This window comes from Mobula hypostoma, chromosome 2 (assembly GCF_963921235.1).
Source record: "Mobula hypostoma chromosome 2, sMobHyp1.1, whole genome shotgun sequence".
NCBI lineage: Eukaryota > Metazoa > Chordata > Chondrichthyes > Myliobatiformes > Myliobatidae > Mobula > Mobula hypostoma.
In genome coordinates, this window is record NC_086098.1 from 79,761,423 (window position 1) to 79,780,017 (window position 18,595).

General features: G+C 43.2%; 1 protein-coding gene across 11 annotated transcripts in view; it reads left to right on the forward strand.

Moving 5' to 3' along the window:
- The window catches only part of mlip (muscular LMNA-interacting protein), a 218,853-nt gene that overhangs the window by 56,252 nt on the left and 144,006 nt on the right, over window positions 1–18,595 (forward strand). For all 11 annotated transcript variants that reach the window (XM_063039197.1, XM_063039204.1, XM_063039222.1 and 8 more), the window contains one exon: window positions 10,012–10,062. In XM_063039197.1, the coding sequence (XP_062895267.1) occupies window positions 10,012–10,062 (51 nt within the window). The remainder of the gene's footprint in view (window positions 1–10,011; window positions 10,063–18,595) is intronic.

Here is an 18,595-nt window from a genome sequence, read left to right on the forward strand (position 1 = left end):
GGGATATTATTGAAATCTTTCGAATGCTGAAAGGCCTAGATAGAGTGGACATGGAGAGGATGTTTCTTGTAGTGAGGGAGTTGAGGACCAGAGGGCACAGTCTCAGAATAGAAGGATGTCCCATTAAACAGTGATGTGAAGGAATTTCTTTAGTCAGAGGGTGGTGAATCTGTGAAATTCATTGCCACAAACAGCTGTGGAAGCCAAGTCATTGGGCATATACAAGTAGATGTTCATTGGTTCTTGATTAGTAAAGGCATTAACGTTTATGGGAAGAAGGCAGGTAATTGGGGTTGAGAAGGAAATTAAATCAGCCAGGTTCAAATGGTGCAGCAGGCTCAATGGACTAAATAACATAATTCTGCTCCTGCATATATCTTGTGGTCTTATGGTTATACTCTACCCCTCAGCTATGTATTAAATATAATTTACAATGACTAATTAACTTGCCAATCTGCATGGACTCATAGAGTCAGAGAACACTACAGCAGACAAGCAGGCCCTCAGGCCCATCCAGTCGTGCTGAACTATTAATTTGCCTAGTCCCATCGACTTGCAGCTAGACCATAGTCCTTCATACCCCTCCCATCCATGTCCCTGTCAAATTTCTCTTCAATGTCTTTGGGATGTGGGAGGAAACCAGAGTATCCCAGGGAACCCATGCAGTGAAACAGAAAGCAGGCAAAACCAGTCAGATGGCACTTGAGGTCAGGACTGAATCGAAGTCACTATGAGATAACAGCTCTACCAGCTGGATCATGCAGACTGTTCAAAGATCAAAGTTCAAGGTAAATTTATTATTGGAGTACATATATGTCACCATGTACAACCCTGAGATTTACTTTCTTGTGGGCATTCAAGTAAATACAAAGAAACACAATAGAATCAATGAAAAACTGCACTCAACAAAACAGACAACCAATGTACAAAAGACAGCAAACTGTGCAAATACAAAATGAAGAAAAAAAATCAATAAATATTGAGAACATGAGATGAAGAGTCCTTGAAAGTGAGTCCATGGGTGTGGGAAAAGTTCAGTTTTGGATTGAATGAAGTTGAGTGAAGTTATCCCCTCTTGAAGTTATCCTGTTCAAGAGCCTGATGGTTGAGGAGTAATAACTGTTCCTGAACCTGGTGCTATGGGTCCTGAGGCTTCCGTATCTCCTTCCTGATGGCAGCAGTGGGAAGGGAGCATGGCCTGGATGGATGTTTGATGTTTGCAATAGCAGGAATTGCCTCTGATGGAGGAGTGTGGGAAGCACTTCCTGAATTATTGAGTGTGGGTCCTTAGGCTCCTGCACCACTGCCCTGATGGTAACAATGAGAAGAGGATGTTTTCTGAATAGTAACGGTCCTTAATGATGGATGCCACCTTCTTGAGGTGCTGCCTTTTGAAGATGTGGTGGGCATCTTCACCATATCTTCAGTGGTGGGCAGGGTTGTGCCCGTGATGATGCTCGCTGTGTCTACGACCCTGTTCAATCTCTTGTGACCCTGTGCTTTGGAGCCTTCATACCAGACTGTGATTAATCAGTCATAATGCTGTTCATCATACACCTACGGAAATTCGTAAGAGCCTTTGGTGGCATTCTAAATCTCCTCAAACTTAGCAGTTTAATGCGTTTTATCATGACCAGACGTTTCTGTTGATAGTCAGCTGTTACACTATGGAATGCTGACTGTTGAATCTGGATGGCGAGAGGGGAAATTTCCAGCTGAAGTTTGCTACCAGTCAAAGAGATCACAGCACTCTCCTGTAAAACGATGTGCAGCCAATATCTCTGGCTTCAGGGGAAAGTGAAAGATTTTAAGGAAATCCTACTCAATCTGTTTCACGTTTCATTAAGATAGAAACTTGAATATTGGCACCACAGTGCTCTAGTGGTTAGTGCGACCTTATTACAGCTCAGGGCATTGGAGATCAGAGCTCAATCACAGCATTCTACATAAGGAGTTTGTACATGGAATGCGTGGATTTTCTCCGAGTGCTTTGGTTTCCTCCTACAGTGCAAAGACTTAATCAGTTAATAAGTTAATTGGTCATTGTAAATTGACCCATTTCAGGCTAAGGTTAAATTGGGGGTTGCTGGGTGACACAGCTTGACTGGCCTATCCTGCAATGTATCCTGAAGTAAATAAATAAATGAAATAGTGTGGGGGTATCATGAGTTGTCAATTTCTGAAGGCAATTCAGAGAAGAGTCGTAAACACAAGAGATTTTATAGATGCTGGAAATCTTGAGCACCACACACACAATGCTGGGGGGATTCAGCAAGTCAGGCAGCATCTATGGACTATAAACCAAAGACATAGGAACAGAATCAGGCCATTCGACCCATCAAGTCTGCTCCTCCGAGGTTGATTTATTATCCCTCTCAACCCCATTCTCCTGCCTTCTCCCTGTAACCTTTGGCCCTGACTAATCAGGAACCTATCATCCTCCACATTAAATATTCTCAATGACATGGTCTCTACAGCTGTTTGTGGCAATGAATTTCACAGATTTACCACACTTTGGCTAAAGAAAGTCCCCCTCAGCTTTGCTCCAAATGGACATCCCTCTATTCTGTGGCTGTGCCCACTGGTTTTGGACTCATTCACAATAGGAAATATCTTCTTGACATCCCCGCTATCTAGGGCTTTCAAAATTTGATAGGTTTCAACACTCAAGAAAAATAAACAGTTAACATTTCAGGCAGAGGTGTTGCATCAGTACTGAAAAAGAAGGGGGCAGAAGCCAGAATAAGAAATTGAGGGGTGGGGAAGCTGGCAAATGATAGGAGAGTCCAGCTGAGTGTGTGGAGAAGGAGGGATGAACTGAGAAGCTGGGAAGGAATAGGTGGCTGAAGAAGAAGGAATCTGATAGGAGAGGAGAGTGGACCACAGGAGAAAGGGAAGGAGGAGGACAAGTGAGGAGAAGAGAAGAGTCACGACAGATATCCAGTGGAAGTTGTAGCTTTAACAGAGTAGGCCATTTGGCCCATTTAATCTACTCCACCATTCTATCATGGCTGATCCATTTCTCTCACAGCCACAATCTCCTGCCTTCTCCCTGTAACCATTCACGCCCTGACTAATCAAGAATCTATCAATCTCTGCCTTAAATATATCCAATGACTTGGCCTACACACTGTCTGTGGCAATGCATTCACAAATCCACCACTCTCTGGATAAAAAATTCTTCCTCATCTCCTTTCTAAATGGACATTCTTCTATTCTGAGGCTGTGCCCTCTGGTCCTAAGATCCCTTGCCATAGAAAATATCCTTCCCACATCCATTTTATTGAAATCTTTCGACATTTGATAGGTTTCAATGAGAAGTGCCCCCCCCCCGCCATTTTCCTGAATTCCAGTGAACACAGGCCCAGAGCCATCAATCGGTCCACATAGGATAGCCCTATTACTCCTGAAATAATTCCTGTGAAACTCCTCTGAACGCACTCCAATGTCAGCACATCCTTTCTTAGATAAGGGACCCAAAACTGCTCACAATACCCCAAATGAGGACTTATCACTGCTTTATAAAGCCTGAACATTACATCCTTGCTTTTATATTCTAGTCCTCTTGAAATGAATGCCAACATTGCATTTGCCTTCTGACTCAACCGGCAAATTAATCTTTAAGTCCTTTTGCACTTTGGATTTTTATTTTTTTCTCTTTATTTAGAAAATAGTCTATGCTTTTATTTCTTCTACTGAAGTGCATGGCCATACACTTTCCAACACTGTATTCCATCTGCCACTTCTTTGCCCATTCTCCTAATCTGTCTTTGTCCTTCTTCAGCATCCCTAATTCTTCAACAATACCTGCTCTTCCATCTATCTTCATATTGTCTGCACACTTGGCCACAAAGCCATCAATTCCATCATCCAAATCACTGACATATAACATTATAACATAAAAAAATTGGTCCCAACATAGACTCCTGTGACCTCTTCCAATCAACAATGGCTAGCTCTTCTCTTATGCCTCTGTAATTCCCTTTACTCCACCGTTATATAGACAAATCTGACTTTAGCTTATCCCTTTCAAATTGCAGTGTGATTTCGATCATCTTATGATCAATCACAATTTAAGGTTCTTTACCTTAAACTCTCTAATCAATTCCAGTTCATTGCACACCTAATCCAGATTAGCCAGTCTGGACTCAACCATGAGCTGCCGTAAAGAGCCATTTTATAGGCAGTCTATAAATTCTTTCTCTTGGGATCCAGTACTCACCTGGTTTTCCCAATCTATCTGCATATTGAAATCCCCCATGCCTATTGTAATATTGCTCTTTTGACATGCCTGTTGTGATTTGTGGCCCACATCTTTGCTACAGTTCAGAGGCCTGTATATAACTCTCATCAGGGTCTTTTTACTCTTGCAGTATCTTAGCTCTACACCTTCCAATCCTATGTTACTTCATTTTTACCTCCAGAGCTACCCCACCCTTTCTACTTACCTGCCTTGTCCTTTCGATACAATGTGTATCCTTGAAAGTTAAGCTCCCAGTTATAATCTTTTGTCAGTCATGACTCAGTGATGCCATCAACTTCATACATGCCAATCTGTAACTGTGCTATTCAACTTAATCACCCTAAGTTCATTCACCTTATTCCATACAATGCAAACATTCAAATATAACATCTTTAGTCCTGTATTCCTCACCCTTTTTGAGTTTGTCCCTATTTTACATTGCAATTTATCCTGTTGACTGCAATTTTGCCTCATCATCTGCCTCTCCTTGCTAGCAGTCTCAGTACACACTGTCTCTGTTTGTAAATCAAATGCCCCACCCACTGCGCTATCACTCTGGTCGCATCCCCCAGCCAAATCAGTTTAAACCCTCTGAAACAGCACGAGAAAACCTACCTGCAAGGATATTGGTCCATACACAAAATGCTGGAGGAACTCAGCAGGCCAGGCAGCACCTATGGAAAAGAGTACAGTTGACATTTTGGTCCCCTCGGGTTCAGGTGAAACCCATCCCTTTTGTACATGTCATACCTTCCCCAGACGAGATCTTATTGATTCAAAAATCTGAACCCCTACCCTCTGCACCATTTTCTCAGCCATGTATCTATCTGTCAAATGCTTAGAAATATAGAAACATAGAAAATAGCTGCAGGAGTAGGTCATTCGGCCCTTCGAGCCTGCACCACCATTCAGTATGATCATGGCTGATCATCCAACTCAGAACCCTGTACCAGCCTTCCCTCCATACCCCCGATCCCTTTAGCCACAAGGGCCATATCTAACTCCCTCTTAAATATAGCCAATGAACTGGCCTCAACTGTTTCCTGTGGCAGAGAATTCCACAGATTCACCACTCTCTGTGTGAAGAAGTTTTTCCTCATCTCGGTCCTAAAAGGCTTCCTCTTTATCCTCAAACTGTGACCCCTCGTTCTGGACTTCCCCAACATCGGGAACAACCTTCCTGCATCTAGCCTGTCCAATCCCTTTAGAATTTTATATGTTTCAATAAGATCCCCCCTCAATCTTCTAAACTCCAGCGAGTATAAGCCTAGTCGATCCAGTCTTTCATCATATGAAAGTCCTACCATCCCAGAAATCAATCTGGTGAACCTTCTTTGTACTCCCTCTATGGCAAGAATGCCTTTCCTCAGATTAGGGGACCAAAACTGCACACAATACTCCAGGTGTAGTCTCACCAAGGCCTTGTACAACTGCAGTAGTACCTCCCTGCTCCTGTACTCGAATCCTCTTGCTATGAATGCCAGCGTACCATTCGCTTTTTTCACTGCCTGCTGTACCTACATGCCCACTTTCGATGACTGGTGTACAATGACACCCAGGTCTCATTGCACCTCCCCTTTTCCTAATCGGCCACCATTCAGATAATAATCTGTTTTCCTGTTTTTGCCACCAAAGTGGATAACCTCACATTTATCCACATTAAATTGCATCTCCATGAATTTGCCCACTCACCCAACCTATCCAGGTCACCCTGCATCCTCTTAGCATCCTCCTCACAGCTAACACTGCCGCCCAGCTTCGTGTCATCCGCAAACTTGGAGATGCTGCACTTAATTCCCTCGTCTAAGCCATTAATATATATTGTAAACAACTGGGGTCCCAGCACTGAGCCTTGCGGTACCCCACTAGTCACTGCCTGCCATTCTGAAAAGGTCCCGTTTATTCCCACTCTTTGCTTCCTGTCTGCAAACCAATTCTCTATCCACATCATACCCCAATATCGTTTGCTTTAAGTTTGCACACTAATCTCCTGTGTGGAACCTTGTCAAAAGCCTTTTGAAAATCCAGATATACCACATCCACTGGTTCTCCCCTATCCACTCTACTAGTTACATCCTCAAAAAATTCTATGAGATTCGTCATTACTTCTTACCCTCACTGGCAAGTGGCACAGACAGCAATCCAGAGACAACTACCCTGGAGGTCTTACTTATCAGCTTTCTACCTTGTCCCCTAAAATCTCTCCTCAGGAACTCCCCACCATTTCCGACCTATGTCATTGGTGCCAATGTGTACCAAGATTTCTCGCTGCTCATCCTTAAGAATGCTATGGACCTGATCCGAGATGTCCCTGACCCTGGCACCTGGGAAGTAACACTCCAGCTGGGTGTCTCTTTCACATCCACAGTATCTCGTCTCTATTCCTCTGACTGTGGACTGTGGAATCTCCTTCACTACTGCAGTCCTCTTCACCTCTCTTCTCTTCTGAGCCACAGTTCCAAACTCAGCACCAGAGACCTGGTCACTGCACCTCCAGTAGGTCATCCCTCTCTACAGTATCTAAGTATCCAAAGTGGTGTACTTATTATTGAGGGGAATAGCTACAGGGTACTCTATACTGGCTGGTCTTTCTCCTTCCTTCCCCTAGCAGTCACCCAGTTACCTGACTTCCGCAACCTTGGAGTGGCTACCTCCTTATCGTTAGCTCCTATCTATTATTTCCTCATTCCCCCATATGAACGGAAGGTCATTGAGCTGCAGTTCCAGTTCCTGAACATGTTTTCTGAAGAGCTGCAGCCTGATGCACCTGGTGCAGATGTGGTTACCCAGGAGGTTGTAGGTCTCCCAGAATTCCCACGCGTTGCATAGGGAACATAACATTGCTCATTGAGTCATTCTCTCTGCTCTAACTATGCCTTAGTAGATGAGGAATGAAGAATAAAGAAGAAGAAGAAGAAACTTATTAGATACTTACCCCATGCAAGGCTTATTGAGAAAGTAAGGAGGAATAGGATCCAAGAGGACCTTGCTTTGTGGACCAGAACTGCCTTGCCCACAGAAGGCAAAGAGTGGTTGTAGATGGGTCATATTCTGCATGGAGGTTGGTGACCAGTGATGTGCCTCAGGGATCTTTTCTGAGACCCTTACTCTTTTGTGATTTTTATAAATGACATGGATGAGGAAGTGAAGGGATGGGTTAGTAAATTTGCTGATGACACAAAGGTTGGGTAGGTTGAGGTTGTAGTGGATACTGTGGAGGGCTGTCAGAGTTTATAGCAGGACATTGATAAGATGCAAAACTGGGCTGAGAAGTGGCAGATGGAGTTCAACCCAGATTAGTGTGAGGTGGTTCATTTTGGTAAGTCAAATATGATGGCAGAATATAGTATTGATGGTAAGAATCTTGGAAGTGTGAAGGATCAGAGGGATCTTGGACACTCAAAGCTGCTGTAGAGGTTGACTCTGTGGTTAAGAAAGCATACAGTGCATTGGCCTTCATCAATCTTGGGATTGAGTTTAGGAGCCAAGAGGTAATGTTGCAGCTATATAGGACCCTGGTCAGACCCCATTTGGAGTACTGTCCTCAGATCTGGTCACCTTACTACAGGAAGGGTGTGGAATCCATAGAAAGGGTGCATAGGAGATTTACAAGGATGTTGCCTGGATTGAGGAGCATGCCTTATGAGAATAGGTTGAGTGAACTCGGCCTTTTCTCCTTGGAGCAATGGAGGATGAGAGGTGACCTGATAGAGGTGTATAAGATGATAAGAGGCATTGCTCATGTGGATAGTCAGAGGCTTTTTCCCAGGGCTGAAATGGCTCGCTCGAGAGGGTACAGTTTTAAGGTGCTTAGAAGAAGATACAGTGGAGACGTCAGGGGTCTCCACTGTAGAAAAATAGAGGACTATGGGTAACCCTAGGTAATTTCTAAGGTAAGGACATGTTCAGCGCAGCTTTGTGGGCCGAAGGGCCTGTATTGTGCTTTAGGTTTTCTAAGTTTCTATGTTTTTACCTCGCCCAAGCCTGATGACTCAATATTAAGACCTTTCCACTCTAACACTGGCCCACTCACACAATGGCCACTCTGACAATGGTCAGTCTGCTTGCCCCTGCCTTATTTTTATTCGCCCTTACTGATTGGCCATAATTTAAATTCCGAAAACTGCTGTGAAGCCCTGCTTTTTTAATCTTCAGTTGTGGACACATGTGAAGCTGTCTCTTCCTTTCACTCTCCTGTCGAATGTATGGCCACAGTTCAAGCTCCTGGGTGGCGGGGATCCTATATGGTTGATGCCACCTTTTTGTGGCATCGCTTTTTGAAGGTATCCTTGATGGTGGGGAGGCTATGCCCATGATGGAGCAGGCTGAGTTTTTAACCCTCTGCAGCTTCTTCTGATCCTGGAATGTCTCCAAGATTCCAAGGAATAACGTACCCCGGCCTTATAACCCAGCCCTCGAATCCTGGCAACATCCTCATAAAATTATCTCTGCACTCTTTCCAGTGTTTTGGGATCCTTTCCATAGCAAAGTGACTAAACTGAACACAGTATTCCAAATGCAGCCTCACCGGCATCTTTTGCACCTACAGTGCAGCCTCCCCGTTTCTGCCTTCACTGTCCTGACTGGAAAAATGTATCTGTGTGATGTGCTTGCCCAGGGACATGATAGTGTCTGGCAGAAATATCACAGGTCCTGCTGCCGAGCTGGGCAGTTGAGATTCTGAGCCTCGTCCTTGGTAAACTTCCACCTGGATGTTGCTGGGTCTTGAGGGACTGAATTATAGGGAAAGTTTGAATAGATTAGGATTTTATTCCCTGTAGTTTAGGGGAAAGAGGGGAGATTTGACAGAGGTATACAAAACTATGAGGGGTATAGATAGGACAAATGCAAGCCGGCTTTTTCCCCTGAGATTGGGTGAGACTACAACTGGTGACCATGGGTTAAGGGTGAAAGGTGAAATGTTTAAGGGGAACATGAGGAGGAACTTCTTCACTCAGAGGGTGCTGAGAGTGTGGAACAGGCTGCCAGCGGAAGTGGTGGATTCGGGGTCGATTTCTAAATTTAAGATTCCAGCATCCATCATCAAAGACCACCACAATCCAGACATGTTCTCTTCTTGCTGCCATCAGGAATGAATACAAGGCCCTACACTACCAGGGTCAGGAACAGTTATTATTATTCTTCAACCACCAGGCTGATGAACCAGAATGGATAACTTCACTCACCTCAACGCTGAACTGCATCCACGACCTATGGACTCATTTGCAAGGACTCTACGAATCATGTCTCAATATCATTCATTGATTTATTTATTTAATATTTGTTTTTCTTTTTGTCTTTGCACAATGTCATCTTTTGCACATCGGTTGTATTTTTTGTCCATATTTGTGTAGATTTTTCATTGATTTTATTGTGTTTTTTTGTATCAACTGTGAAAGCCCACAAGGAAATTAACCACAGGGTGGTATATGGTGACATATATGTTCTTTGATAATGAATTCACTTTGAACTCTGAAATTGGATATGTTTGGATAAGAACAGGGATGGGAGATGTATAGAGGACTATGGTCAAGGTGCAGCTCAATGGGACTGGGCAGATAATAGTTCCATATGGACTAAATGGGTTGAGGGGCCTGTTTTCTGTGCTGTAGTGCTCCATGACTCTATAGCTCTCCTGTGAAACATGATACCTGGCAGCCTTAGTGAAATTCAATGCAGTTAAACCTCCCACTGGGTAATATCAACTGGTGAGTGGTAATTACAAACATAGTGACTCCATTGAACATTGTTTGTTTGTCGCTTTACAGAATCCTTTACTTAAAGAGAAGAAAGGCCAGTGTTCTGTGATGAAGTCGATGGTAAGTGTTAATACAATGAATGTAATTTGGGTGGTTAATAAGGATGGCACAGACACGTAGTGGTTAGCATGAAACTATTTGAGCACCAGCAGCCTGGGTTCAGTTCTCACTGCTGTCTGTAAGGAGATTGCATGTTTTCCCCATAAATGCATGGGTTTCCTCAGGGTGCTCTGCCTTCTTCCCTGCTTCCAAAGATGTACGGGTTAGTAGGTTAATTGGTCACATGTATAATTTAGCGCTGCAGGCTTGTTAGACCAGAGGGGCCTGTTACTGTGCTGTCCCTCTAAATAAAAACTAATTGAAATAATTCTACGTCAACTGATATTCTCTTTTTAAATGTAGACTACTACTTGGAAACTTGGGTTTTGGTAATGTTGAACAGAGTTTTCTGTCACTGATATGGACAGTTCAGCTGTTCCATAAATACTATTAATGTTGCTTTGCCAGCTTATCATGTTCCAGATGGATTATATAAGAAAGTGGCTGCAAATAAATTCATCTTTGCAAGAGATTTCTACAACATGGCCATTTTATTAAATATGTACCCCCTGTACCACTCAATGTATGTTTGTGGTCTTCTGCTATCCAAGAGTTTTTTAAATGCCCCTAATGTATCTGCCTCTACCACCACCCCGGCAAGGCATTCCACACACACACCACTCTGTTTAAAAAAAACTCCCTCTGACATCCCCCTTATACTTTCCTCCAATCACCTTAAAATTATCAAGGTTCAAACTGCTGTGCATTCAGAGATGCCCTTCTACACACCACTGTTGTAACACGTGGTTATTTGAGTTACTGTCACCTTCCCGTCAGTTCGAACCAGTCTGGCCATTCTCCTCTGACCTCTCTCACTAACAAGACGTTTTAGCTCACAGAACCGCTGCTCACTGGATGTTTGTTTGATTTTTTTGCTGTAACCTCTAGACTCTTGTCCGCAAAAATCCCAGAGGATCAGCAGTTTCTGAGATACTCAAACCACTCCACTTGGCACCAACAATCATTCATTCCACAGTCAAAGTCACTTAGATCACATTTCTTCCCCATTTGGATGTCTGGTCTGAACAGCAACTGAACCTCTTGACCACGTCTGCATGCTTTTATGTATTAAGTTGCTTCCACATGATTGGTGGATTAGGTATTTGCATTAACAAGTGGGTGTACAGGTGTATCTAATTCAGTAACCACTGAATGTTGATTACTGCATCTCACCATAATACTGCTAAATTAAGGTGTAATTCATCCTTTTTAGACCATTTTACCCGGCTTTTTCGCTAAACCTCTTCAAATGATAGTTGATGAAATAAAGCAGATTTTGGAGCATTTCCTCTTTGCCTTTTTTAAGAGCTTCTCTAAGTTTTTGAATGTTGTAGTCTTGATTATTACAAACATCAGTTGAGTGTGTACCCTAAGTCTGAGTAAACACAGGAAAGAAACTTCAGCAAACATCAAAGTATCCAAAGTCGAGTTTATTGTCACATGCACAAGTACGGACACAGGTAATAGCTCTGGGCCTGTACTCACTGAACTCCAGAAGAATGAGGGAGGATCTCATTGAAACTTATCACATATTGAAAGATAGAGTGGACATGGAGAGGATGTTTCCTATCGCAGGGGAGTCTAGGACCTGAGGGCACAGCCTCAGATACAAAGACATCCCTTTAGAACAGAGATGAGGAGGAATATCTTTAGCCAGCGGATGGTAAATCTGTGGAATTCATTGCCACAGTTATCTGTGGAAGCCAAGTCATTGGGTATATTTAAAATGGAGGTTGATAGGTTCTTGATTAGTCAGGGTGTCAAAGGTTACGAGAAGAAGGCAGGAGAATCGGGTTTAGAGGGATAATAAATCAGCCATGATTAAATGGCAAAGCAGACTTGAATGGCCTAATTCTGCTCCTATGTTTTATGGTCTTATTATATTATTGTATCACCTGTGCACCATAGCTCTATGACCGAACATGGTACAGAGTGTTACCTGTGTCTGTACTTGTACATTTGACAATAAAATACAAGATGATAAGAAGCATAGTCGAATGGATAGCCAGTGACTTTTTCCCAGGGTGGAAGTGGCTAATATGAAGGAGCATAATTTCAAGGTGATTGGAGGTAAGTATAAGGGGATGTCAGAGGTAGTATGTTTTTAACATGGAGTGGTGTGTGTGTGTGGAATGCCTTGCCAGGGGTAGTGGTAGAGGCATTTAAAAAACTCTTGGATAGACACAGGAATGATAGAACAATGGAGGGTATGTATAGGAGGGAAGGGTTAGATGGTTCTCAGAGTGGGTTAAAAGGTTAGTGCCACATCATGGGCCAAAGGGCCTGTACTGTGCTGTACTCTTCTATGTTCTATGTATGAATATGGTTCTAGAGTGGAAGTATTGAAGATTGAACAGTTTCTTCTTCATCTTGTGGAAGTCAAAGTTGAATGGTGTATTGTCACAAGTACATGTTTGCACAGGGCCAATGAAAAGCTTAATTTTTATTTATTCTGTATTTATTTATTTAGAGATACACTGTGGAACAGGCCCTTCCGGTCCTCCCAGAAGCCCACTGATTAACCCAGGCGTAATTGCAGGACCATTTACAATGACCTACTAGCCAGTACATCTTTGGACTGGGAGGAAACTGGAGCTCTCAGACATACGGGAAGGAACGTAGCATCTTGCTGATAGGCGATGCCGTCTCCTCAAGCTTTAATAGCATTGTGCTAACTGCAATGCCACTCTGGCACCCCACATCACAGCAGGCGCAAAGCCGCAGATAAGCAGCTTTCACAAGAAAGTCATAAATATAAATTATGCTTTTTTTTCAGAATACAACGTGTTGATTCGGATCTTGATCTTGCTGCCATTTCACCTTTTGGAAACTTTCTTAACTTTCACCTTTCTGACCAAACATTTGCATACCACTTCCTTCCTGACTATTTAATTGCTAAAGATGAACTTCTGATCTCTCAATCTATCTTGTTGTGGTCCTTGCACCTTACTGTTTACCTGCACTGCACTTTCTCTGTAACAGCTTCACTGTATGCTGCATTCTGCTATTTGTCCCACTCCCTTGTACTTGTGGTTGGAAAGATCTACAGTGCAAAATTAAGTTTTTCACCATAATTAATCAATTTGCCAACTGCCTTCTCCTCTTTATACTGGCCATCTCCCTTCCCTACCTTCAGTCCTGGTGCAGGGTTTCGACCAGAAATGTTGACAATTCCTTCCCCGTAACAGATGTTGCTGGTCACACGGAGTTCCTCCAGCCTATTTTATTTATTCATTTAGAGATACAGCAGGGTAACAGACACTTCCTTCCCAAAGAGTCTAGATACTATCAAGAAATTTATCTTCTTTGAGGAATTTACACAAAAATAAAGAAATGTAATAGAATTGATAAAATATACATAAACAAAGCAACTCAGCAATGTAACTCAGCAGGTCGGGCAGCATTTGTGGAGGGGAATGAACAGTTGATGGTTCGGGACAAGACCTAAGTAAGTGTACTAAAGGGTTTCTACCCAAAACCTCCCCTCCTTAGATGCTGCCTCACTTGCTAAGAAGCTCCAGCATTTTGTGTGTGTTATTTATGTAAGTTAACTTCTTGTTAGAAACCATAGAAACACTACAGCACAGAAACAGGCCTTTTGGCCCTTCTTGGCTGTGCTGAACCATTTTCTGCCTAGTCCCACTGACCTGCACACGGACCATATTCCTCCATATACCTCCCATCCATGTATCTGTCCAATTTATTCTTAAATGTTAAAAAAGAACCCGCATTTACCACCTCGTCTGGCAGCTCATTCCACACTCCCACCACTCTGTGTGTGAAGAAGCCCCCACAATGTTCCCTTTAAACCTTTCCCCCTTCACCATTAACCCATGTCCTCTGGTTTTTTTCTCCCCTTGTCTCAGTGGAAAAAGCCTGCTTGCATTCACTCTATCTATACCCATCATAATTTTATATACCTCTATCAAATCTCCCCTCATTCTTCTACGCTCCAGGGAATAAAGTCCTAACCTATTCAACCTTTCTCTGTAGCTGAGTTTCTCAAGTCCCGTCAACATCCTTGTAAACCTTCTCTGCACTCTTTCAACCTTATTTATATCCTTCCTGTAATTTGGTGACCAAAACTGAACACAATACTCCAGATTCGGCCTCACCAATGCCTTATACAACCTCACCATAACATTCCAGATCTTATACTCAACACTTTGATTAATAAAGGCCAATGTACCAAAAGCTCTCTTTACGACCCTATCTACCTGTGACGCCACTTTTAGGGAATTTTGTATCTGTATTCCCAAATCCCTCTGTTCTACTGCACTCCTCAGTGCCTTACCATTTACCCTGTATGTTCTACCCTGGTTTGTCCTTCCAAAGTGCAATACCTCATACTTGTCTGTATTAAACTCCATCTGCAATTTTTCAGCCCATTTTTCCAGCTGGTTCAAATCCCTCTGAAAGCTTTGAAAACCTTCCTCACTGTCCACTACACCTCCAATCTATCATCAGCAAATTTGCTGATCCAATTTACCACATTATCATCCAGATCATTGATATAGATGACAAATAACAATGGACCCAGCACTGATCCCTGTGGCACATCACTAGTCACAGGTCTCCACTCTGAGAAGCAATCCTCTACTACCACTCTTTGGCTCCTTCCATTGAGCCAATGTCTAATCCAATTTACCACCTCTCCACGTATACCTGACAACTGAATTTTCCTAACTAACCTCCCATGTGGGACCTTGTCAAAGTCCATGTGGACAACATCCACTGCCTTCCCTTCATCCACTTTCCTGGTAACCTCCTTGAAAAACTCCAATAGATTGGTCAAACCTGACCTACCACGCACAAAGCCATGTTGGCTCTCCCTAATAAGTCCCTGTCTATCCAAATGCTTGTAGATTCTGTATCTTAGTGCTTCCTCCAATAATTTATCCACTACCAACGTCAAACTTACCGGCCTATAATTTCCTGGATTACTTTTCGATCCTTTTTTAAACAACGGAACAACATGAGCCACTCTCTAATCCTTCGGCACCTCACCCGTAGTCACCAACATTTTAAATATATCTGCCAGGGCCCCTGCAATTTCAACACTAGTCTCCTTCAAGGTCCAAGGGAACACCCTGTCAGGTCCTGTGGATTTATCCACTTTAATTTGCCTCAAGATAGCAAGCACCTCTTCCTTTTCAATCTGTACAGTTTCCATGGTCTCACTACTTGATTCCCTCAATTCCATAGATTTCATGCCAGCTTCCTTAGTAAATACAGACGCAAAAAACCTATTTAAGATCTCCCCCATTTCCTTTGGTTCCGCACAAAGCCAACCACTCTGATCTTCAAGAGGACCAATTTTATCCCTTACAATCCTTTTGCTCTTAATATACCTGTAAAAGCTCTTTGGATTATCCTTCACTTTGACTGCCAAGGCCAACCTCATGTCTTCTTTTAGCCCTCCTGCTTTCTTTCTTAAGTATTTTCTTGCACTTTTTATACTCCTCAAGCACCTTATTTACTCCCTGTTTCCTGTACATTTCATACAACTCTCTCTTCTTTATCAGAGTTGCAATATCCCTTGAGAACCAAGGTTCCTTATTCCTATTCACTTTGCCTTTAATCCTGGATTTAATCCTGTTCTGGATCTTGTGTCTGTGTCAAGGTTTACATTCACATTTTTCTCTGCAGCTTTTCCTTCAAGTTGGGATTTCATTCTTTACCCACCTACACCTGCTCGAGAACACATCCTCAGCTAACCCGTACCTCTTTCAACCTTCAACCGTCATTCAGCTTATACTGAGCCCCCCTCACATTACCATGATATTCTTTTGATCACTTCATGTCTCAAGTTCAAGTTGAAGTTTAATAGTCATTCAACCATACATATGTATACAGCTAAATGAAACATGGTTCCTCAAGAGCCAAGGTGCAAGATCCTCGTCTCCTGTCTCACTCCTTTTCTCTGCAACTGAAAGGTTGACCTAGCTCTTGTTTCTCTTGTGTGATGAACTGTCATCAATCTGAAAGGTTGACCTGGAACAACAAACAATTTGGCGTAGCAGCTGGTGTAACACTTCAGAGCACTAGCAAACCGGGTTCTATTCCCACCTGGTTTGTACATTCTCCCCGTGACCACGTGGGTTCCCTTCAGGAGCTCCGGTCTTCTCCTTCATTCCAAGCAGGTATGGGTTAGGGTCAATGAGTTTGAGCATGCTGTGACTGTAGTGGAAGCATTGCGATACTTACGGGCTGCCCCCAACACTGTGTTTGGACATTGCCGTAATTGACGTATTTCACTGTACGTTTTGATGTACATGTGACAAATAAAGCTAATCTTTAATTGGGACTGGAAAAGCTCCCACATTCCAAAGTAAGTACAGATTAGAGTCGTGGGCTGTGGGCAGGCTATATTGATACTGGAAGCATGGTGACTCTGTGGACTGCCCAGCACAGTCCACACTGATTTGATATGATGCCGTGACGCATTTCACTGTAAGTTTCGATACTTCAGTTTACATGTGACAAACAAAGTGAACTTTTAATCTTAATTTTTTAGAAGACAGAATAAGAAGGTGGAGGGAGGGGGAGAAATACAAGCTGGCAGGTGATAGGTGAGATCTGGTGAGGAGGTGCAAGTCTCAATATTGTTTAAATCCTGCCATGGGCTGCTTTATTATTGAGCTATGAGGAAGAAAGTTGAAAATTATGTGAATTATGCTTGTCATGTTTGTGACGTACTGTGTTTCTGTTGTAACAAGGTAATTTTCATGGCATGTATACTCTGTGACTGCGTGCCAAAGGCAACTTGAACTAAGAAGAGAGCGAATTATACATAGAACATAGAATAGTATAGCACAGTACAGGCCCTTCAGCCCACAATGTTTTGCCGACCCTCAAACCCTGCCTCCCATATAAGCCCCCAACTTAAATTCCTCCATATACCTGTCCAGTAGTCTCGTAAACTTCACTAGTGTATCTCCCTCCACCACTGACTCAGGCAGTGTATTCCACACATCAACCACTCTCTGAGTAAAAAAACCTTCCTCTAATATCCCCCTTGAACTTCCTTCCCCTTACCTTAAAGCTATGTCCTCTTGTATTGAGCAGTGGTGCCCTGGGGAAGAGGCGCTGGCTATCCACTCTATCTATTCCTCTTATTATCTTGTACACCTCTGACATGTCTCCTTTCATCCTCCTTCTCTCCAAAGGGTAAAGCCCTAGCTCCCTTAATCTTTGATCATAATGCATACTCTCTAAACCAGGCAGCATTCTGGTAAATCTCCTCTGTATCCTTTCCAGTGCTTCCACATCCTTCCCATAGTGAGGCAACCAGAACTGGACACAGTACTCCAAGTGTGGCCTAACCAGAGTTTTATAGAGCTGCATCATTACATTGCGACTCTTAAACTCTATCCCTCGACTTATGAAAGCTAACACCCCATAAGCTTTCTTAACTACCCTATCCACCTATGAGGCAACTTTCAGGGATCTGTGGACACGTACCCCCAGATCCCTCTGCTCCTCCACACTACCAAGTATCCTGCCATTTACTTTGTACTCTGCCTTGTCCTTCCAATGTGTACCACCACACGCTTCTCCGGGTTGAACTCCATCTGCCACTTCTCAGCCCACTTCTGTATCCTATCAATGTCTCTCTGCAATCTTTGACAATCCTCTACACTATCTACAACACCACCAACCTTTGTGTCATCTACAAAGTTGCCAATCCACCCTTCTACCCCTACATCCAGGTCGTTAATAAAAATCACGAAAAGTAGAGGTCCCAGAACAGATCCTTGTGGGACACCACTAGTCACAATCCTCCAATCTGAATGTACTCCCTCCACTACAACCCTCTGCCTTCTGTAGGCAAGCCAATTCTGAATCCACCTGGCCAAACTTCCCTGGATCCCATGCCTTCTAACTTTCTGAATAAGCCTACAGTGTGGAACCTTGTCAAATGCCTTACTAAAATCCATATAGGTCACATCCACTGCACTACCCTCATCTATATGCCTGGTCACCTCCTCAAAGAACTCTATCAGGCTTGTTAGACACGATCTGCCCTTCACAAAGCCATGCTGACTGTCCCTGATCAGACCATGATTCTCTAAATGCCCAGAGATCCTATATCTAAGAATCTTGTCCAACAGCTTTCCCACCACAGACGTAAGGCTCACTGGTCTATAATTACCCGGACTATCCCTACTACCTTTTTTGAACAAGGGGACAACATTTGCCTCCCTTCAGTCCTCTGGTACCATTCCCATGGACAACGAGGACATAAAGATCCTAGCCAGAGGCTCAGCAATCTCTTCCCTTGCCTCGTGGAGCAGCCTGGGGAATATTCTGTCAGGCCCCGGGGACTTATCTGTCCTAATGTATTTTAACAACTCCAACACCTCCTCTCCCTTAATATCAACATGCTCCAGAACATCAACCTCACTCATATTGTCCTCACCATCATCAAGTTCCCTCTCATTGGTGAATACCGAAGAGAAGTATTCATTGAGGACCTCGCTCACTTCCACCG